Here is a 20,866-nt window from a genome sequence, read left to right as displayed (position 1 = left end):
TTGGCACTAAAAGTTGCTTTATTTTTTGTGCTTTGTTTGCTTGAGCCGTATTTAACATATATCTGTGTGCCGAATTAGGTTTTATCAGTGTGTGCAACCCATGGGGGAATCTGTTATCAAATGTTTCATACCAGGTTTGAGTTCAATTTATCTAGTACTACTAGTATTTTGAAAATAGCTTAATTGTGATGGGTCAATAGTAACATGCAATAGTCATGGGCATTTTACTTGTCATACATGGAAACTGACGTCCATCACTTTTACTAAGGCCTTGTTTAGTTCCGAAAATTAAAAAGTTTTCGGTACTATAGCACTTTCGTTTGTTTGTGACAAATATTATCCAATCATGGACTAACTAGGATTAAAAGATTCGTCTCGTGATTTACAGCTAAACTGTGTAATTAGTTTTTATTTTTGTCTATATTTAATGTTTCATGTACGTGTCACAAGATTCGATGTGACGGGGAATCATGAAAACTTTTTAGTTTTCAGGGTGAACTAAACAAGGCCAAAGGATCTCCACAAAGTTTGTCATCAGAAGTACAAAGAACAAACTGTTTTTATTCTCCATAGAGGCACGCACTCACTGATCACTGACATTGTTTAAAACAAACATACAAGGTTTAGATCTTCAAAGTCTCAATCATTCTCATTCCTTTTGAAAAGTGTTCTTTGACCCCCTCCAAGAAGTGTGCCTCTGTAATCCTCCTGTACTTTGCCGGTCGCTTCTCATCCAGTAAACCGGGCGCCGGCTCAAGCACATTGTCACGTTGCACCGCATAGAGCATGGCCAGTGAGATCCTCTCCTTCTCTGCATTCGTCACAACCCTGTGCACTGGGCTTTTGAATATCCCATTGCTCATTATCTGTATCAAAATTGTTGTAGTCAAGTTTAGTATAAGGATTCACAAAGTTTGGATATACATGCATCAGTTTCATTTATTTATTTATTTATTCTTGGAAATGTAATCACCACAGGGATTCATGACACAAAATATAATAACTTGGTTTCCCAGTTGCCTACCTCCAACGAGTCTCCCAGGTTAATCACCAGAGCGTGAGGAATGGATGGAACATTGAACCACTTGTTCTCTCTCTGAATTTGCAGTCCGCCGACCTCACGATCGACCAGAAGAACCGTGAGAAGAGGGCCATCAGAGTGAGCCTTGATACCTAAGACAAGCTCCGGCCTTGGACAAGGAGGATAGTAGTTGAATCTGGCATAAGCTTGAGGACGACCACCAATCTGATCAATGAAATCTTCTTCATCAAGCTCCAAGGTCTTGGCCATCGCTCGCAATATCTTTACCATTACAGTCTTGGTTTTTGTTGCATACTCGTGCAGAAGATCCCTGCAAAAAGGTATAACCGTTCAGGCAAAAGCCATTTGTCTTGCTAACGTGTTAGTAGTAGCAAGCTGACAAATATTGTTTTCTGTTTCTTGGAGTATACTATACAAGACAAGACACATGATGAGTCATACGTAATACATAAACGCTCACATGTGCATTTTTTCATTTATTTTTCTTTGAAAACTTGTAAAATAAAAGCTTAAAAAGTGAGGAGGAATTGTTTTGAGTGCAGGAATTTCACAATGAACTGTCTGGTTTATAAAATGATCCAGGGAAAAAAATATTTCTGTTATTCCAGTTCTAGAAAGGCTAAAACTGAAAAACACAGTAGGAGGTGACCTGAAGGATTCAGGATGCTTGGGCCATTGAGCAAGGTTTCTTTCATCTTCAGGCTCCACCTTTAGCTGCAAGCGATCGCTCCAGTCAAGGATATGATCTTGTGCTATCACCGGATCACTGCCATACCCTTCTAGCTGGAAGCGCGTGCCTTCCCTCAGGTTGCTGTATTTCTGCCTCTCCTGGAGCGGCTGGTTGAAAAACTCTCGTGACGCCTTCATCAGATCCTCCATTAGAGACACATCTATGCCATGGTTGGTAGCCTGCATGGCATGGCACATAGATAGAAATGCATAAGAAGGCAGCGATGGAGCAAGGTTCGCAATGCACATGGGAACCGAGAGGGAGAAGAAGAAGGAGGGAATCGATCTCACCAAGAAAAGCCCCCAGGTTTGTAGCGCTGAGCGGAGCTTGGTGGCCTCGTCGGCGGTTGACATCTTGTCGAGGTCGACGATAGGGAGGGGATCCGGCATGTCAGCTGCGAGCATTAGGCTTCCAGGGCGGTCCTCCTCCCGCTGCACGAACTGGCTCGGTGGCTCCTCCACGAGGGCGGCCAGGTCTTTCACTGGAGTTGGCACCTTCCATGATTCACCAGCCATCGGTGCTTGTTTACTACTACCACACACAAAGATGAGGAGCAGCTCTCTAAGCATATTTATAGTGTTTCCTGAATCCTGATAAACTTTTAGTAGGTAAAGTGATTAGGCTACAGACATAGTTTGTTACACAGAGATAGATCGACTTCCCAAAGACATAAGTCCTGGAAACGCTAGGGATAAACCACAAGTTATCTGTTGTTGACACTATCTAGTTTGTTAGGCAACAAAGTTTTGTTACCTAGAGATATATATGCTTTTCAGTTTCTCCTTTGCTAATAAACATAGACTTTGTTAGAAAGAAAGAAACTTTCTATATTTTATTGTTTTTGCAAAAGAGTTTCTATTTTTCAATTAATAGATAGTTTGCTCCAAAATATATCTTTCAGTAAAGTGATTAGGCTATAGAGAGACTTTGTTACATAGAGATATAATCGACTTCCCAAAGCCATAAATCATGGAAATGCTCATGATAAACCACAAGCTATTTGTTGTTGACACAATCTAGTTTGTTACCTAGAGATATGCTTGAGTTTCTCCTTTGCTAATAAAAAGATGGACTTTGCTAGAAATAAAGGAACTTTGTATATTTTATTATTTTTGTAAAAAAGTTTCTATTTTTCAATTAATAGATAGTTTGCTCCAAAATCTATCTTTGAGTTGGTAAAGTGATCAGGCTATAGACAGACTTTGTCACATAGAGATAGAATTGACTTCCCAAAGCCATAAATCCTAGAAATGATAGTGATAAACCACAAGCTATATGTTGTTGACACTATATAGTTTGTTAGACTAGAAACAAAGTTTGTTACATAGAGATATGCTTCAGTTTCTCCTTGCTAATAAACACAAACTTTGTTAGAAATAAAGACACTTTGTATATATTGTTTTTGCAAAAGAGTTTCTGTTTTTTAGTTAAATGATAGTTTGCTCTAAAATCTATCTTTTAGTTGGTAAAGTGATTAGGCCACAGAGAGACTTTGTTACATAGGAGAGAGAATCAACATTCCAAAGCCATAAATCCTGGAAATGCTTGTGATAAACCACAACCTATTTGTTGCTGACACTATCTAGTTTGTTATGCTAGAAACAAAGTTTGTTGTTACCTAGAGATATGCTTTAGCTTCTCCTTTGCTAATAAATATATACTTTGTTAGTAGCAAAGACATACTTATATATTTTTATTATTTTTTGTATAAGACTTTAATTTTTCAGTTAACAAATAGTTTGCTCCAAAATCTATCTTTCAGTTGGTAAAGTGATTAGGCTATAGACATACTCTGTTACATAGAGATTGAATCAAATTTCCAAAGCCATAAATCCTAGAAATGCTAGTGATAAACCACAAGCTATCTGTTGTTGACACTATCTAGTTTGTTAGACTAGAAACAAAGTTTGTTACCTAAAGATATGCTTCAGTTTCTCCTTTGCTAATAGAGATAGACTTTGTTAGCAAGAAAGACACTCTTATATATTTTTATTATTTTTGCAGAAGACTTTCTATTTTTTAGTTGTTAACAGATAGTTAGCAATAAAGTTTATCTCTAAGTAACAAAGTTTGTTTCTAGCCTAACAAACTAGATAGCTTGTTATATGAGACTATCAATCAATTTTCATGCTTTATGCATGCCATAGAAATTAAATTTTTATAGGTAATAAAGTTTGTCTCTGCATAGCAAGATTTGTTTCTACTTTAACATACTAGATAGCTTGTTGTATTAGACTATTAACCTGTTCTTGATGTTAATGGCTTTAAAAGTAAACTTTAGGTAATATAAAGCTTGCCTCACCTTACCAACTAGATTGGTAATATAAAGGTTGCCTCGCCTTACCAACAAATTGTACCTTAACATACTAGATACTTGATGGCAAAGGGTTCAATCTAGTATATATTTCGAGCAAATAATAACAAGAAAACTGCCTACCTATAACAATATTCTTCCACATGACAAATTAAGATGATGAATTGCAGTGAACATATTTCCTACTAGACAAACGTTTGGTGAAGAAGGGAGATGATTGCTAGGAGATCACCGAGCCAACAATGAGAATGCAACATTGAACAACTGCATGAATACTGCTATCTTGACTTAGATGTAAAGCAATATTTTCGTATACCTCAAACGTAGCTCTACTACATTTGTTTGATTTTTCTAAAATGACCGATGGATACTCTGATGGGCCGGGGTCGGTTTGGAACCTTATGTGTACCTATCTATAACGCACTGCTGCACTGGAAACTCTAGCGCTAACGCCAGAGAGTTCATCAGAGAGTGGTTTAGTGAGGGTGTTTTCTTTGAAAATCTCGATGCTGAGGACACCAAAAAAAGTCATGTGTTGCTAGATGAAGAGCACCAGACAAGGCTACACCAACGACTATTTGAGTGTTTAAATTTAGTCGTTGAACTAGTCATTAGGAACCTCTGGTGGTCTTCTTCGGTGGTCACAAAACTTTTTTGGTGAGCACAAAATTTATGACTAATTTTGTGTGTGCGGTTATAGATAGGAGATTTGCTTAGTCATTTCACCTCTCTTGGACTCCTTGGCTAATATTCACAACATATCTGAGCTCAAATTAAGACTCTACTCACATTTGCTTAGTTGAGATTGCATCTAGGTGAGACTGGAGAGGATCTAGTGCATTTACATTGATAGTTTGCATCTAATGGCGCTATTTCGTCATCTTGGATACAAGATTGTTGTTACTCTTGGTGGTTGCCACCACCTAAATGTCTTGAAGGCAATCTCTACGGAGCACTCAATTGGAGATTGTGAGGTTCTCCAAAGGTGATTTGTGAGACGTTCTTGTGTTCGTCCCTATGGGTGATCGATCACGAAGAGCAGTTTTAGTGGATTCGTGGCTGTTGTGTACCTTATAATATAGTCTCTCATAAACTAGCACTCACATTGCAGCTAAGCTTGAGGGATTATTGAGTTAGTTGGAGAGTGGTGATCCTTAGAAACGCCACAATAGGGACATGTGTTGCCGACAAGCAACTGTGAGGAGAAAAAAACTTGTGTCATCTTTTCTCCCTTATGGTTGGCAACTCTACACTTGCTCTTTGCTTGTGTAGTTGCTAGAGAATCGAGTAGCTCTTATGCTTAATTTAAGTTTTTGCATTTTCTAGTGATAACTTGGAGTTTATCTTCCTCACTAAATTTGTTACAATGTAGGTGTGCTTGAGCTTAGCCTTTGTTAGTTGTTCTAGTTGCTTGATAGTTGTAGTCTAACTACTAGACTTGTGTTGGGCTTGCTCTTGCTAGCTTGCTTAGAAGGTGCAAGTAGTGCTTAATAGGGTGCACTATTGTGCCTAGTTGTGATTGTGCATTGTAGATATTTCTAATAGACTATTCACCCTCCACTAGTCTTTAACCAATCCTTTCAATGATATTGGTACATGCATAATATTAGTAACTCATTGGCTGCAATGATGTTTTCTATAGTTTGTTTAGAAGGTTTGAGGCACCAAAAAAATTAGCATTAGGATAGGATTGATGAGTGGTTGCTTGAGATTGTAATGGTTACAAAAGGCATGAATAACATTATAGTGAATATGGCAATATTTTAGGGAGAAAATCTATACCTATCTATAAAGAGGAAAAATCCCACCTTATTTCTATCCACCGGCTTCGGCTCTAGAATCCGCAAGCATCGGCTATCGGCCCGTCGCTTTGAAGCTGTAGAAGAGGAAAAAAGAATATAACCTTTTTTAGAGTTCCTAATGTAAAATCTCCTAACTATTTACAATACACATCAAAGTATGTTGAGAATAACAAAAACACAGGGACCTAAATGCAAAGTGTTTGTCCTATTAGTTTACTTTTTTTATTCTTTAAATTGGCTGAAACTTGATAAATGTGTAGTAATTTATAGGAAAATCTAAAAATTACAAAACAAATTTTGTTCAGCTCCACATATATAGATTCATGCAGTAAACAAAAAATATCACAAATTTTAATATATTTTTTATTGGAGACGCTTGCTTATGCTTTTTAGTGTAAAATTGAAATTGTAGTTATCTTGCTCTAATTATTATAAAAATTTTATGGTAGCCTATTTAATGTGATACTTGATTTTGATTTATGGTAAAAGTTTTAGCACCATTCCTGCATATCTTACTGATTTACTAATTTATCTAGATTTATGCTTGCTAAATAGTTTACAATCAATTTAAGTATGTAAAATAAAAAAAAAAGATACTTCCACTACCTTTGCACGATGTGTTCTTATGTCATATGAACACTTCATAAGCCCATGTGTTCATAATTTACATACATTTAACTGATATATCATATTTTATAAAAATTCTATAAATAAAAAAATAAAGCTAGCAACAAACTCCTCATGTTTTAATATAATACTAATGTATATTAAGAGGTAATATTAGAGTAAGATAAAGTTTGACTAATTTCTATTTTTATTATTAAATAAATATATCTCCAAGCTACATATTATTGTAAATATTAACTATCTAATACCATAGATGTCATGGTTATCAATAAAATAAACTATAGACTTTAAATTTTATAAAAAGGATAAATATAAATAGATATGTAACATTATGTCATCACTTTCTATGACCATTTGATATTTTTCTTCCATTGCAACGCACGAGCATATTTGCTAGTATAATACATATATGTAAGAGGACGTATTAGATAATCTAAGATTTAAATAAATAAAATGATAATGAAACTAAATAATTGTGAGAAACTTGGACAATGGTTTAATTAAGAAATATTAGAGGTCACCAAAAGGAAACCAAAGACTATCTTGATTTAGTCTTGACAGGAGTTGCACAACCATGAGATATGAGAGTTCGTTTAAAATGCAGGAACTTGACATGAATTGTAAAAGAAACTTTACATGAATTTGTATGAAGATACAGTTAAATAAATAATAAAACTATTGAAAAGATATCTTTAAGTAAAAAACATAAAACACGGAGGATCTGTTTGCCAGAAATTCTAGAGCAACTTTCGGACTGAATCCAGGAGAAACATTGTCAAACTTTTTTTTCTTCCTAGAATAGAAGTGACTTTATGCTACTTCTACAAAATGAATATGTGAAATGAACTAGGGTCTAAAGCACAAAAAGTAGGCTCTCCTTATTCACTCTAATGTATAATCCTGTAGTCAAAGAGTTTAGCTTAGAAAATCACAAAGAAACATTTTTAATTAGAAAATCAACTTTCATAGATAATCTAAAGCAAAAGATGGAATAACCCATAATAGGCCATAGAAAAATGAGAAAGAAAAAAAAGCTAACTACCTTGCTAGTTATCCAAACGCCACTATCCTCCCCTCTGCGGTCTGCCACAGCGAGGGCCGCCGCCTCGTATCGAGCCGCTGAAGCCATGGCGACAACGCCGACCACCGCATTCCTCCGCCTCACTCCAGCCCCTTCTCCCCGCCTCGCGCGCCCTCCTCGCTCTGCTACCTTCCTCCAGCCTGCGCTCTCCGTTTCCCTCTCCCACTCCTTGCCCGACTACCGCAGCCACCGCCTTGCCGCCGCCTCCAAGGATACTGCTAGCAGCAAGGGGCAGGAACAGGAGCAAGAGCCCGCACCGTCCGCGCTGGAGGAAGGAGGGGCGGAGAAGGGAACGGAGGTGGGGGGAGCATCGGCCGGGGAGAAGAGCCCGGAGGCGGTGGCGGCGGAGCTCAAGGAGGTGCTAAGGGCGCGGAAGGAGGCGGAGGCCGCCGAGGGCGGCGGCGGGTGGTGGGCCGGCGTGGCGCAGGAGATGACCGAGATCGAGTGGCCGGCGCCCGGGAAGGTGGTGGGCACCACCGGCGTGGTGCTTGGGGTCATCGCGGGCTCCACTGTCGCGCTGCTGTCCGTCAACGCGCTCCTCGCCGAGCTCTCCGACACCGTCTTCGCCGGACGCGGACTTCAGGACTTGTTCTCCGGCTGACGACGGAACGTGCTTCGTCTACTCTGTAACTATTGTTTTTTTTTTCTTGCACTTGGGGTTAGGGTCATAGATCAAGTGTTCGAGGTTGGAATTATGTCCATTTTTCAATTGCCAAAAAAAAAAGATGATGAGTCTCTTGCGAAATTGGTAATGTTACTAATATGTGAATGACATCTTGTTGTTAAATGGTGACTCTGAAACCTAACTTGAGTTTCTATATAGTGGCGAGATAATTATGGGCTCCCAGATTACTAGTACTAGCTAATACTCAACTGTAATAAAATAAGGGCTCAATTTTCACTTATGTTCAAGCAATTGGCTGAAAAGAATTTCTGCAGATTAAAAAGCATATGATTACTGATATGCTATATGATTACTGATATGCTGTTCTGATTCACTGCGACAGTAGTAGTTTGGACTAACTGAATAATGCTCACTGCCTGTTCCCCTAGTGGCTTCATTTCACCCTGATGAACTAACTGATAGATAGGTGTATTGATACTTATATACAATCAAAAGGGACGGACACTTCCTGCTATCTAGGTTATGTGGAGTCGCTCTTAATAAATTGTACAGTCTGAAGTATAGGGGTTTCCAAAGAGGATTCTAACTCAACCTTGATCGAACTAATGAGTTACGGATGGGACTATCAACTTAATGACATTAGCCTAATGCTTTGTTTTGTTGGGTTTGACAAATGTTCGCTGTTTCTGTATCAATTCTCTCCTCACTGTTTAAGTAGCCTACTCTATTAGTCTTGCAATTGTTTTTCCTTGGATGATTGTATAGTCACAGAGGAAAGAAGAATTTATATTAGGATATTTCTGTGTTGCTTTGGCTACGAGGTTATATGGGGTTAAATTTAATTATTTGCTTTCCAATGAATGATATATACGAATACAATTGTAGATGCACTTCTATTTGGTCTCCTAGATTGATGAGGAAGGTGTGAGGCCTGGTTGGCACGTCATACCAGACACGGAAAACCTGAAGTCCACCAACGCTATTGTCTACCATGAGAAGTGAAACGAATGCGCTGTTGGAGTGAGGCTTTAGACCGAAGATGAGATCCAGCCTCGAGCATGGAGGGTAGAGTTGAACCTGGTGTAGGTGTTGTCCTTGTCGCTGAATTGGTTAATGAAGTAGTCGTCATCAAGCTCCAGCAGCTTTGCCATTTTTGAAAGCAGACAGTCCTTCACTCTTGTGCATTTTGTGGTGAACTCATGGAGAACATCCCTGCATTGGGATGAAGCAATCCGGTGGGCATTTGTTGTGGCGGTTGTTTCAGGAGCCGTCAAGATCCATGGGCTGTGCACTCTGGATAGATGGCACCTGGCGGAGAGAGAGGATGCTGGTGGCAGGGGCTGGCAGAGCTACAGTAGAGAGGGATGAAGGATAAATCGGGGGGGGGGGGGGGGGGGATTTTATTCAAAGGCTATGAGGCCAGTCATGAAGACGGTATCTGGGTCTAGTATGGCACTGCTGCTGGATTCGGTGCTGGTCCATTCCAGTAACCCTAGAGGGGATTAATTTCAGGTATAGGTCAGTCAGGGTGGTGGAGCAGTTCTTCGGCGACTCTGCCGTCAGTCCTCATCACGAGCAGCTAATCTGTGTCCATGGGAACGGGCTATGCTCCCAGTCCCAGCAGCACGGTTGGTCTGGGAGTTGATACTGAAGCTACAGCTAGCAGCTCACCGTTGCCAAGGAGGCGAGGCTGTAAGTGGTAAGGCTTTGCGTCGTATTTGATCTGCGCATTTCATCTCCATATCTTTTGCTAGTATAGTTTTTAATGCTTTCCCTACATTTCTAATGCTAATAGCACCTCTAGTTTACAGATTAGGGTACCATACCATCAATCTGATGAGTCCCTTGTAGATTTAGATTCCCCTGTGTTTAACAAAATATAGCATATTTGCTATACACGATTGGGTATAAAAGATTATTATAGTGATTGAATAGGGAAGGATTTTTCTGGTCAATTGTTCCATTAATAGTGGAAACAAAATTTCTACTGGAACAAGTTAAAATAACTGCACTGTGGGAATGTGATGGTTGTTTTGGAGTTGTTTCTTGCTGGGGATATTCAATACAGGTGGCATCCAGTATCAGGTACTTGCATGGAAGTGCAACCTGGGATCTCTACACCTTCTGTGGATGGATATATGATTCTGCATATATAACAAAAAAATTGACCTTATCAAGGAGACAATGGCTACACCTGGTGGGGCTGAGGGTGAGTTCCCACTGTGCATGATCTTCACTTGTACTTGAGTGGATTAAGAGTCTCAAGTACACAGTAATTCAATTTATTGATGTTGTCTGTGTGTAGGTCTGAACACAATTAAGAGGGTGTGGCAGATCAGCCCCTGCTTGTGCTGAAGGGGCAGCAACTAGTGTTCGAGGTGTAATGGTCTGCACATGTTACGTTTTCTTACAGTATCAGCGCTGAAAAAAAAGTTGGTTGATAACCATCTTCTTGGCTTCTCTTGTCTCAGGTATTGTTGTTCCATCAATGCCTGATCTCAGTGGGATTGCCATGCCTAAAAAGACTGAAGGTGCACTTGCAGTGTAGTGCAAAAGATCAATTTTTGGGACATCACACAAAGTTGGGAATTTAAAACTTTCCTTGTTTAGGCATCATCAGCTGTGGAGAGGAATTGTAAATCACTTGATCCCTGTAATGCTGCAGGTGAGATGTTTTTTGCAATCTATACATTTGTTTGCCATTGAACTGAAAGTTTGGTAGTAAAGCTATTGTTCAGATAGTCTATTTTGGCGCCTAGTCATAGATAAATACAGTTGATCCTTGATGCTCATTTAGTCTGCTGGGTATTGATTCACTTTATGCTACCTATCATAATAAAAGAAAATAGTAAATTGTAGATTTTACAGTATAGTACAAAATAAGGGAGAGTTTTTTTTTTTTGTTATAATAAGATAAACTTTCTAAATTTGACAAAAATTATAGAAAGAACTAATATTATTTACTTACCCATATTACAATACTTATATTCTATCTAGTTCTTGTGTACTTCGGCTTTTCTCTTTTAGAAAGAGCATTTAAACCCATTAAAGTTTATCTTATTTGGAGTGAGCAGGTGTCTAGACTAGACAACACTTCCAAGCATCTAACTTGGACGCCTGGACATGGTTTCGAGCAAGACGTGCCATTAAAGCTGAGGCAAGCCACATCGACGTATATACACTTTCGTTTCTTACTAAAGAATAATTTTATTAATATTTGGAATTGCAAGGTTTCATTCAGGTCCCTTATTCGTTACATAGATATCACATCTATATCTTTGCAGTCTCGATAACCATTTCCCCTCGAGCGACGTGTTCATAGAGGCCAGCAATATATTCCTTGATTTTCACCTTCTTATATAGTGCTGGATGGTTCTCATCTATCAGTTTATCCGCAGGCTGGATTTCTCTTTCAGGATCTATTGAATAAAACAGAGCCACTGATAACCTTTCTTTCTCAGCATTTGTTACAACCCGATGAACTGGGCTCTTGAAGATCCCATTGCTCATTATCTGTGTAAACAGAAATGCACAATTCAGAAAAGAAAAGATAACAATATATTGTCTGTCTTGCATCTATAATAATCATAACCATATTAGCCAAGCTCTTAATTTCCCATTTGCAATCATAATGATAGTTCATTACCTCTATTTGGTCACCTAGATTGATGAGCAGGGTGTGAGGTCTGGTGGGCACGTCATACCAGACACCATCTCGGAGAACCTGAAGTCCACCAACGCTGTTGTCTACCATGAGAAGCGTGAAGAATGTGCCATCAGAATGAGGCTTCAGGCCGAAGACGAGATCCGGCCTCGTGCATGGAGGATAGTAGCTGAACCTGGCATAGGCGTCAGCCTTGCCGCCAAACTGGTCAATGAAATAGCCGTCGTCAAGCTCCAGCAGCTTCGCCATTTCTGGAAGCAGACAGTCCTTCACTCTCGTGCATCCTGTGGTGAACTCGTGCAGAACATCCCTGCATAGAAAAGGCACGGCCACGGTATGGCGTGAGGCTCTCTGCTGCAAGTTTTGTCTGGTTTGGTGGGATTTTGTTGTTAAGTCACTTAGGAAAGGGCGACTTAGCGTGTATTTGGTTTTGGTCCTGTTTGGTTCGGGCTGTTTTCTGGAATACCTGTCGCATCGAATCAAATATTTGGATACATGTATGAAATACTAAATATAGACTATTTACGAAACTAAAAGTACAGCTAGAGAACAATTTGCGAGACGATTTTGTAAACCTAATTAGTCTATAATTAGATACTAATTGTTATAGTTACAACTATATTATAGTTCTTGTTAAATTTTAACACCTCTAACCAAACACCTCCACGAGGTAGTCCATGTTTTTAAGAATGTGATGGTCCATGTTAATTTTGTCTCTGCCAATGCAAAGAAGTTTTGACGACTTCAACATCATCGGAAGGTTACCTGAGGCATGTGGGCCATAGGTCAAGTTTCCTGTCCTCTTGAGGCTCCACCTTGAGGTAAAGGCGGTCGGTCCAGTCCAGAACCTGCTCCTCCGACTCCGACGGCGCCCAGTCGTTCCCGTACCCTTCGATCTGGAAGTGCTTGCCGTCGATCATGTTGCTGTGCTTCTGCCTCTCCTGCAGCGGCTGCCTGAAAAACTCCCTCGACGCGTCCATCATGGCGTCCATCAGAGATGCCTCCATGCCATGGTTGGTCACCTGGACATACATCGATACGTGCTCCTGCTCCAGATCGAATAATGGTGTATATATATAGATTATTCTGTGCGTTTGCGTGTGCGTACCAGGAAGAGACCCCAGGACTGGAGCGCCAGCCGGAGCTTCGAGGCCTCGTCGGCGGCGCCGCCATCGCCGCCCGGCTGGCACAAGCGGGCGAGGTCGATGGCGGGGACCAGCGCGGTTTCCGTGGCCTTGCGGTCGTCGTCGTTGCCTGCGCCTGCGCGCGCGACGTACCGAGCTGGCACGTCGGCCGCGGCGCCCAGCTGGCCGGCGAGCTCTTGCACCGGCGGCAGCAGCACCGGCCGAGCTTCCTCTCCTGCACCTTCCATGCTTCTGTGTACGACTAAAATCTTGGCTTCGAATCGATCAGTGGCGCTGCTGGTGCTCTGGCTACTACGTCTGCTCCTCTCCGATCCGTGTAGCTGCTATGCTAGTGTAGCTAGAAGAGTTAGCGATTATTTTTGACGCGTGGGCCCTAGGGCACCGCTGCCGTGTTCGTCGCATATGCACAGAGAGTCAAGAGATGACGTCCAAGTATGGACTCGCGTTCCACGTTTGGAGAACAGGATCCCGAAAGTAATTTTGTTCCTCATTTTACAAAGAAGAAGATTAAATTACGTCTACGTACCCTACAACAACTTACTAATAGATCGGTGTAAATTAGTCCAACAACTATAAAGTACTTACAACAACTTTAGCGAATTGATAAGGTCCAAATGTTACTATTACAAGATATATAGACGCTGGAATTAATGGTACGATCGTAATATTGACCAAGATCAGAGAGTAGTTGTAGCAAAAACAGATCCTACAAATTTATAATGAACTAATAGTACTATCAAAGTATAGATTCTAAACCAACGATCATCCTCATATGAATTGAAACCCCACCTTGATACGATTAGAATAGAGGATTGAAGTTTAAGAGATGAGATGAGATGAGATAATGATGCTCTGCTGCTAGTGAGGCCTTGTTTAGTTCCGAAAAATTTTACAAAATCGACACTGTAGCACATTCGTTTGTATTTGACAAATATTGTCCAATCATGGACTAACTAGGCTCAAAAGATTCATTTCGTCGATTTCGACCAAACTGTGCAATTAGTTTTTATTTTCGTCTATATTTAATACTTCATACATGCGTTTAAAGATTCGATGTGACGGGGAATGTGAAAAATTTTGCAAAATTTTCTGGGAACTAAACAAGGCCTGACTTTAGTTGATTGACGTTGTGGAGCATGCACTTGCTTCATGAATCATGATGTTTGTCTTATGGTTCCCAAAATCGTCTTAAACACTCTATACACTGACCTCACACGCATAATAAACGTACTGTAATTTTATATAGCAAGTCCTCCCATGCATTGGTTCGGTTGCTTATAGAGACACATGTGAATCCACGCGGCAGGTGTCCATGGAATCGTCCGGGGACTGGCCATGCGTGCTGTCGGTCGCTCCATGCCGATCACACATCGTTTGGCTTTGGCCAGCCCTTGTGATTGATGAGCAACTTGAGCTTATCGTCTCCCGATCGACAGGGTCAGGGACAAACAACTTCAGTTTGGCGCGGATGAGCAGTATTGGAGCTTAGCGAACTCCAGTTCTCAGGTCGATTAACGCTCGCCATCCCGCAGAGCCAACTACCATTCTTCCTCGTCACATCATTGTGAAAAAGGAGTAAAACTCTGCTTATAGATTGAAACAATGAAACATTATTGGGGAAAGACTTATGGTTTGCACGTCAACACCAGCATATTATTTCATCATCACATCCAAAGTATATGCAACACAAAGATCCAGCGAAGCAGTGATCTAGGAGTAGATTATTTGTGTGAAGAACTGCGCCAAATCTACATCTTACACCACTGGACATGCGAACGACAGTAAGTGCATATATAGCAATATACGTACGTAGCACGGATTGTGGTGGATACGGTGTTCATGGCTGATGATACTGACACGGGCTTGCTAATTGGGTACAATACAAACACAGTGCGCGACTGTAGTTCATATGGCGTCAAGCAAGCTACGTACGTAGCTCTGAGACTGAGAGGTGATTAATAGGCCGCCGCGGCCGCCGCCGCCTCCGGCGTGCTCCCAGCTGACTCCGCCCTGTCGTCGTCGTCGTCGACCTTGATGTTGAGGAAGTCGATGGTGCGCTCGCCGAGCGCGAAGGCGTCCCAGAAGCCGTCGCCGAAGGCCTTGGCCTTGAGCTTCCTGTACATCGCCGGGCGGTCCTCGGCCACCAGCTCCTCCGCGGGCTGCAGGTCCTTGTGCGGCTCCGGCTGGTAGAAGAGCACGAGCGTCATCCTCTCCCTTTCGCCGCTCGTCACCACGCGGTGCGTCGGCGCCCTGAACACCGCGTTGCTCATGATCTCCATCTCCTCGCCCACCACCACCAGCAGCTCGTCGCGGCCGAGCACGGGCACGTCCACCCACCGGCCGTCCCTGAGCAGCACCTGGAGGCCGCCGACGTCGCGGTCGAGGAGGAGCACGGTGACGACGGAGTTGTCCGTGTGGGGCTTGAGCCCGTACACGAGGTCCGGGCGCGGGCAGGGCGGGTAGTAGGTGAACCGCGCGTCCGTGCCGCCCTTGTCGCCGACGAGGTCGAGGAAGAACTCCTCGCCGAACCCGAGCAGCCGTCCCATGGCCATGATCACGCGCCTCGCCACCTGCTCGCTGCCCAGGGCGTACTCGTGCAGGAGCCCCGCGAGCGACGGCGGGTTCGCCGGCCAGAACCGCGCCCGCCGCGCCTCCTCCGGCTGCACCGTCAGGTACAGGCGGTCGCACCAGTCCAGCACCTGCTCGTCCGTGTCCACGCGGTCGATGCCGTACCCCTCGGGCTGGAACTCGCCGGCGTCGTCCCGGTTCGCGTGCCTCAGCTTCTCCTCCGCCGGCAGGTGGAAGAACTCCAGCCCGGCGTCCCGGACGCCGTCCAGCAGCGCCACCGGTATGCCGTGCCCGGTCACCTTGAAGAGGCCCCAGGACTGGAGCGCCGACCGGAGCTTGTCGGCCTCCTCGACGTCGCTGGGGTCGGCAAGACGCTGCACGTCCACGGTGGGGAAGGCCAGCAGCTCGGCCTCGGGCGCCGCGACGTCGCCACCAGTTGTTGGGGCTGTCGGGCGGCGCTCCTCCCTCAGCACGTACCGGGTCGGCAGCGTGGGGAGGCCGCCGGCGGCGGCGGCGGCGGCGACCTCCTGCACCATCTGTCCCTGAGCCTGATGCACCATCGTCGAGATCGTGCTATAGCTGCTTCTACACTTGGGCTAGCTAGTGCAATTTGTTTGATTGGCCTTCAGTATTTGCGAGCCAATTCATTTAGGACTACTTGCTAAATTTATAGAGCGGCGGTCGAGCTCCGCGCCGTGTGGACACGTGTGACGTGGAGAAAGTGAGTCCAAAACTATCAGGCCTTGTTTAGTTCACCTCTAAAAACCAAAAACATTTTAAGATTTCCCGTCACATCGAATCTTTCAGCACATATATGAAGTATTAAATATAAATAAAAATAAAAATTAATTACGCAGTTTATCTGTAAATCGCGAGATAAATCTTTTGATTCTAGTTAATCCATTATTAGACAATATTTACCACAAACAAATTAAAATACTACAGTAGCGAAATTTAAAATCTTTTCACATCTAAACAAGACCTCAGTGTGATAATGTGGATCACGGCCGCATCTTCTTCCCCCGATCGAGGGGAGATCTATCCATAGTTTAATCTAAGATCTGCACGAGCATGGTGTGAAAATGGGTGTTATTTTTAGCGGGGTTTTTTCCCCCAACTTTTAGCCTATCCACAGGTCCGGGCGAGCGTTCTTCGATCAGAGCACCACTGTTCTTAGACGGATGCCCGTGTAACCACCTCATCCTGAGGCTTTGTTTGTTTGGATGTTGACGGATTCATTTCAATCTATATGTATTGGTGTGGGTTAGAGTAAAATTTAGTTCAAGTTCCACTCTAATTCACCTCAACACATGTGGACTGATGTGAATACGACTACATCCAAACAAGGCCTGAGTGTTGAGACGAGTTTACGTGAAATTTACACATCAAAACACCTCAATACTGACTCCATTTGGTATAGCGGACTTTAGCTTTATGAACAGCTCTATCGGTGGAGCTGGAGCCATTTTGTTAAATCGTTTGGAACAGCTCCTTCCTTAAAATATACTCTCACAGAGCGTCATGTAGGATGAGGTGAAGCTGGGAGAAGCCACTATTTTTTGCTCTTTCGCAACCTAAAGCTCTGTAAAAACATATTTTTTAGGGGCTTTATTGATATAGCTATTTCATTGTACACTGTTTGGCAGAAAACGGCTCCAAATGGCTTCTGTAGTCGTTGGAGAAACCCTACCAAATAAGACCTTATAGATTAAGATCTTGTTTTTAATGCATATGGATCGAGATAAAATTGATAACATCTAAATAAACTGTAGTGAGACCCAACACCAATTCATTCAAGAACACACACCACTCAATCTGGTGGAAGCGGCTGAGAGTATCGGCGTCGTCGTGGAATTGACACCTATTCGCACTCGTGTCCTGGCTAGGTGCAAAGAAAGGGACATCCGTTGCTTCACAGGAGCACAAATAAACTACGGTCAGAGCGGGAGGTCACGGATCGGACGGCTGTTAGCATCAGGTGTTGTTTGGTTCTACCAAAGCAATGTTAATGTAAATAGGATGGCTCCACTTCCATGGCACAACGAAAAGGAAATCAAATCATGCATTGATTTACTTATTATCTTGTTTGTGACTTGTTTAGTTTCGAAAAAATTTGGATTTGGTACTGTAGCATTTTCATTTTTATTTAACAAATATTATCCAATTATAGATTAACTATGCTCAAAAGATTCATCTCATGATTTACATGCAAACTGTACAATTAGTTTTTATTTTTATTTATATTTAATACTTCATGCATGTGCCACAAATTTAATGTGAAGAGAATCTTGAAAAGTTTTTGGTTTTTGGGTGAACTAAATAAGACCCTTTGATTGATCGATAGGCGTCACAATCGGAAGACAGGTTTGTTAATTTTCACGCGAACGCGAGCGTGCAGTGAGCGCTTACTGTCCACGACCGGGTGTAATCGGCACAGAATTATTGCCGTGCCATCATACGTCGAACATGTTAGAAACAATAACCTAACATAATTGTGGGCTCATACCAAATATATCCTTGAAGGGTTAAGACTATATAAAGGAACCTGTACCTATCTATAATGAATAAGAGATACGAGTTCCACAATATTTGCTCTCCTTTGTGTTCGTCTGGTGTGCTATTGGGAAGGGATACGGGAGATCATCTACGACTTCCTCACGTCTCATCTGCTGCGGGAGGGAAGGGAATCGGATCAGGGATCCAGAATAGCGTCGTTACTTAACACGTTATCAGCACGAGAGTTCATTCTAATAAAATAATAAAGTTGCTCAACGGGAGCATTATTACATCACGATCACACAAAATTTAATTGTTTTTGCTGAAAATAAATCACGTTGGCTAGATAAATGGCTGATAACTTGGACTACTCCTCATCAAGGAGATCCTCATCCTCGAGATCGAAATCATCATCACCAGTATAGGCATCTCCCTTTTCAGCGGTAAGATTGCCGATGGCATTATGATCAACATCCATAGCTGCATATTCAGGTTTCTTTGTAGGCTCTAATGGCTCCGAGAGGTGTAGTCCAGTCACAGCATCGATAGATGCCTGGACGAAGTGCACCTCCGGATTTTGGCGCTTCTTCCACTCCTGATATATCTCAATCAAGTGTGGTTCGGTAGTGCAAGTACGGGACCAATGCTTATGGGATCCACAGCGGAAACAACCTTCATTTGAGTGTTTCCCTCCACTTGCCTCGGCCTTTGAGCCCTTCAGGGACTTGCCTTTACCATTGCCATTGAACTTCTGGCCTTTGCCATTGCCGTTGGACTTCTGGCCTCCATTCGTGTGCTTCTTAAACTTTCCCCCTTTTGGCCCTTGGTGACCATGAAACTTTTGGCCCTTGTTTCTGAAAGAACCTTTAGTATTGCTGTTATGGAAACTGGCATGTGCTTCAGGTTGTGCCTGTGTCCCAGCAGGGCGCATGTGGAAGTTCTTCATCAATAGTTCATTCTGAGCCTCAGCGGCAAGCAACACATTGATGAGGTCACAGTACTTCATGTACTTGTTGTTGCGTTACTGCTGCTGGAGTACCATGTTGGTTGGGTGGAAAGTCTCGAGAGTTTTTTCAATCATCTCGAGTTCAGTGACAACTTGGCCACAAAAACGAAGCTGAGCCACAATACGGTGAATTGCAGTATTATATGCCTCAACTGTCTTGAAGTCAAGGAAGCGGAGTTGTGCCCAATCACGCCTAGCTTGTGGGAGAAGGATTCCCTTCTGCTTGCCAAAGCGTTCCTGAAGCTTTGTCCACAACACCAGAGGATCTTTCACCTCCAGGTACTCCATCTTCAGGTCTTCGTGGATGTGATGTCTCAAGAAGATGCAAGCTTTTGCCTTATCATGGGGTGCTGGAGCAGGAACACCGGCAGCAGGTCTAGCGACCGTGGCAGTCAGCTGCATCGCCTGCAGATGGAACTCGCAATCAACTGCCCAGGTTTGATAGTTATTGCCGTTCAGCGCAAGAACCTTGAACTCTGTCTTGTTGATCGAAGCCATTGCCTATTAATCCATGCAAATTAACTTCCGGTAAATAAGCATGAAGTATTATGTATAGCCTTAAATGAATTATTAACGCAAAAGAAAAAAACTGACATAAAAAAATATATTCATGCAGTACAACGGTGGACAACAACCACTAGCATCGCAAGATGACCATCGGGGCCATGATGTGTCATAAATTCAGTAACCAGCAGGGCCACGATATATGCATGCAGGTATATGAGATGGTAAGCTAATACGTAACTTCAGGCAGCACAACGCATAAAATCCAGCATACGTATTTTAAACACGTTGGGTTAGCCGGCGATGCATGCATGGGTTGGCCGATCAACGTCTGATGCCAGCAGACCGATGATAAAAGAAAAAAAAATCATCGGAAAAACAAGATCTAGTTTACAAACACTAACTAACGTGATTGGTTGGCGGTGTGATCGGATGACGCTACAAAATAAGCCAACCAAACAGTAATAGACGACTCTGCTTTGTAATCGTTGCCAAACACGTAGTGTAAAAGTCGTTTTATCAGAGTTTGGTAACGACATACTGACGAATTTTTCAAAAGGAAACTTTGAGCATTTCACATGATTTTGACGGAGTTTTCAAGTTTCTAAATTTTGGTAAATTTTCACTGGATATATGTGTTCCCTTTATATTCGCCATCCATCCTAGTAAATCCGCAAGAACAAAGGAAAGGACAAACTATCCTATAATTGGTTGGATCGATTCACATTATTTTCGCCCTATGAAACGCCTTGTTTAGATGTGAAAAAATTTAGATTTCGCTACTGTAGCACTTTCGTTTGTTTGTGGTAAATATTATCCAAGCATAGATTAACTATAGTCAAAAGATTCGTCTCGCGATTTACAGACAAACTGTGTGATTAGTTTTTGTTTTCATCTATATTTAATACTTCATACATGTATCGTAAAATTCGATGTGACAGAAAATCTTGAAAAATTTTTGATTTTCAGGATGAACTAAACAAGGCCCTATTATTGTTGGGTGTCCGTGCCAGTGCACTAGCAGCTGTCATCTAGTGTAGTGTAGGATCCATCTCTTTGATTGCCTCAACCCTAGATAGAGCACTAATATATTCTGGGGAATCTTCACCTGTAGCTCTCGAGCAAAGACTTGTAGATCTGACGTTTACGGGGAGGACTTCATTGTTGCTGGTGATTGTGATTGATTTTGAAATAAATAATATAAGTGTCGCGGAGTAACAGAAGTTCATCAATATTCCAATGGAAAAGCCGGCACGTGCTCG

The 20,866-nt window shown here is 42.4% G+C and overlaps 5 protein-coding genes and 1 long non-coding RNA gene across 8 annotated transcripts; 2 read left to right on the top strand and 4 right to left on the bottom strand.

The window, feature by feature from the left end:
* LOC8064051 (probable 2-oxoglutarate-dependent dioxygenase ANS) lies at positions 542-2,348 on the bottom strand. Its single transcript, XM_002436546.2, has 4 exons — positions 2,063-2,348; positions 1,692-1,951; positions 1,025-1,352; positions 542-866 (listed from the first exon to the last, which is right to left on the bottom strand). The coding sequence occupies exons 1-4, from the start codon at positions 2,339-2,341 to the stop codon at positions 624-626; spliced, it is 1,110 nt and encodes a 369-aa protein (XP_002436591.2). The 5' UTR covers positions 2,342-2,348; the 3' UTR covers positions 542-623.
* LOC8076187 (preprotein translocase subunit SECE1) lies at positions 7,552-8,443 on the top strand. The gene has a single exon (XM_002437893.2). The coding sequence runs from the start codon at positions 7,643-7,645 to the stop codon at positions 8,195-8,197; it is 555 nt and encodes a 184-aa protein (XP_002437938.1). The 5' UTR covers positions 7,552-7,642; the 3' UTR covers positions 8,198-8,443.
* Positions 9,622-12,019, top strand: LOC110431224. Of its 3 annotated transcripts, XR_002448610.1 has the most exons (6): positions 9,622-9,920; positions 10,301-10,430; positions 10,527-10,599; positions 10,693-10,886; positions 11,296-11,393; positions 11,886-12,019. It is a non-coding gene; the product is annotated as an uncharacterized LOC110431224 (long non-coding RNA). The 3 variants fall into 3 exon arrangements; XR_002448608.1 differs by having other exon boundaries at positions 9,622-10,430; XR_002448609.1 differs by having other exon boundaries at positions 9,622-10,430; positions 10,527-10,607.
* Positions 11,409-13,498, bottom strand: LOC8076185 (protein SRG1). Its single transcript, XM_002436544.2, has 4 exons — positions 12,994-13,498; positions 12,651-12,907; positions 11,868-12,195; positions 11,409-11,734 (listed from the first exon to the last, which is right to left on the bottom strand). The coding sequence occupies exons 1-4, from the start codon at positions 13,255-13,257 to the stop codon at positions 11,492-11,494; spliced, it is 1,092 nt and encodes a 363-aa protein (XP_002436589.1). The 5' UTR covers positions 13,258-13,498; the 3' UTR covers positions 11,409-11,491.
* Positions 14,662-16,254, bottom strand: LOC8076184 (protein SRG1). The gene has a single exon (XM_002436543.2). It carries the CDS (start codon positions 16,156-16,158, stop codon positions 14,986-14,988), a length of 1,173 nt encoding a protein of 390 aa, XP_002436588.1. The 5' UTR covers positions 16,159-16,254; the 3' UTR covers positions 14,662-14,985.
* LOC110431062 lies at positions 19,116-19,598 on the bottom strand. Its single transcript, XM_021449744.1, has one exon. The coding sequence runs from the start codon at positions 19,596-19,598 to the stop codon at positions 19,116-19,118; it is 483 nt and encodes a 160-aa protein (XP_021305419.1).

The sequence above is a fragment of the Sorghum bicolor genome, chromosome 10 (assembly GCF_000003195.3).
Source record: "Sorghum bicolor cultivar BTx623 chromosome 10, Sorghum_bicolor_NCBIv3, whole genome shotgun sequence".
NCBI classification, from domain to species: domain Eukaryota; kingdom Viridiplantae; phylum Streptophyta; class Magnoliopsida; order Poales; family Poaceae; genus Sorghum; species Sorghum bicolor.
The sequence above is the reverse complement of the archived record's forward strand: the minus strand, read 5'-3'. Positions and strand labels throughout refer to the sequence as shown.

What these genes read in the sequence shown, in the direction of transcription:
- LOC8064051 (XM_002436546.2), bottom strand. Translation starts at nt 2,341, where the DNA reads ATGCTTAGAGAGCTGCTCCTCATCTTTGTGTGTGGTAGTAGTAAACAA. An exon ending in AAGCATCCTGAATCCTTCAG is followed by an intron (nt 1,353 to 1,691) that starts GTCACCTCCTAC and finishes ACCTTTTTGCAG; the next exon opens with GGATCTTCTGCACGAGTATG. An exon ending in ACCTGGGAGACTCGTTGGAG is followed by an intron (nt 867 to 1,024) that starts GTAGGCAACTGG and finishes ATTTTGATACAG; the next exon opens with ATAATGAGCAATGGGATATT.
- LOC8076187 (XM_002437893.2), top strand. Translation starts at nt 7,643, where the DNA reads ATGGCGACAACGCCGACCACCGCATTCCTCCGCCTCACTCCAGCCCCT.
- LOC8076185 (XM_002436544.2), bottom strand. Translation starts at nt 13,257, where the DNA reads ATGGAAGGTGCAGGAGAGGAAGCTCGGCCGGTGCTGCTGCCGCCGGTG. An exon ending in AGTCCTGGGGTCTCTTCCTG is followed by an intron (nt 12,908 to 12,993) that starts GTACGCACACGC and finishes ATGTATGTCCAG; the next exon opens with GTGACCAACCATGGCATGGA. An exon ending in CTATGGCCCACATGCCTCAG is followed by an intron (nt 12,196 to 12,650) that starts GTAACCTTCCGA and finishes TTTTCTATGCAG; the next exon opens with GGATGTTCTGCACGAGTTCA.
- LOC8076184 (XM_002436543.2), bottom strand. Translation starts at nt 16,158, where the DNA reads ATGGTGCATCAGGCTCAGGGACAGATGGTGCAGGAGGTCGCCGCCGCC.
- LOC110431062 (XM_021449744.1), bottom strand. Translation starts at nt 19,598, where the DNA reads ATGGCTTCGATCAACAAGACAGAGTTCAAGGTTCTTGCGCTGAACGGC.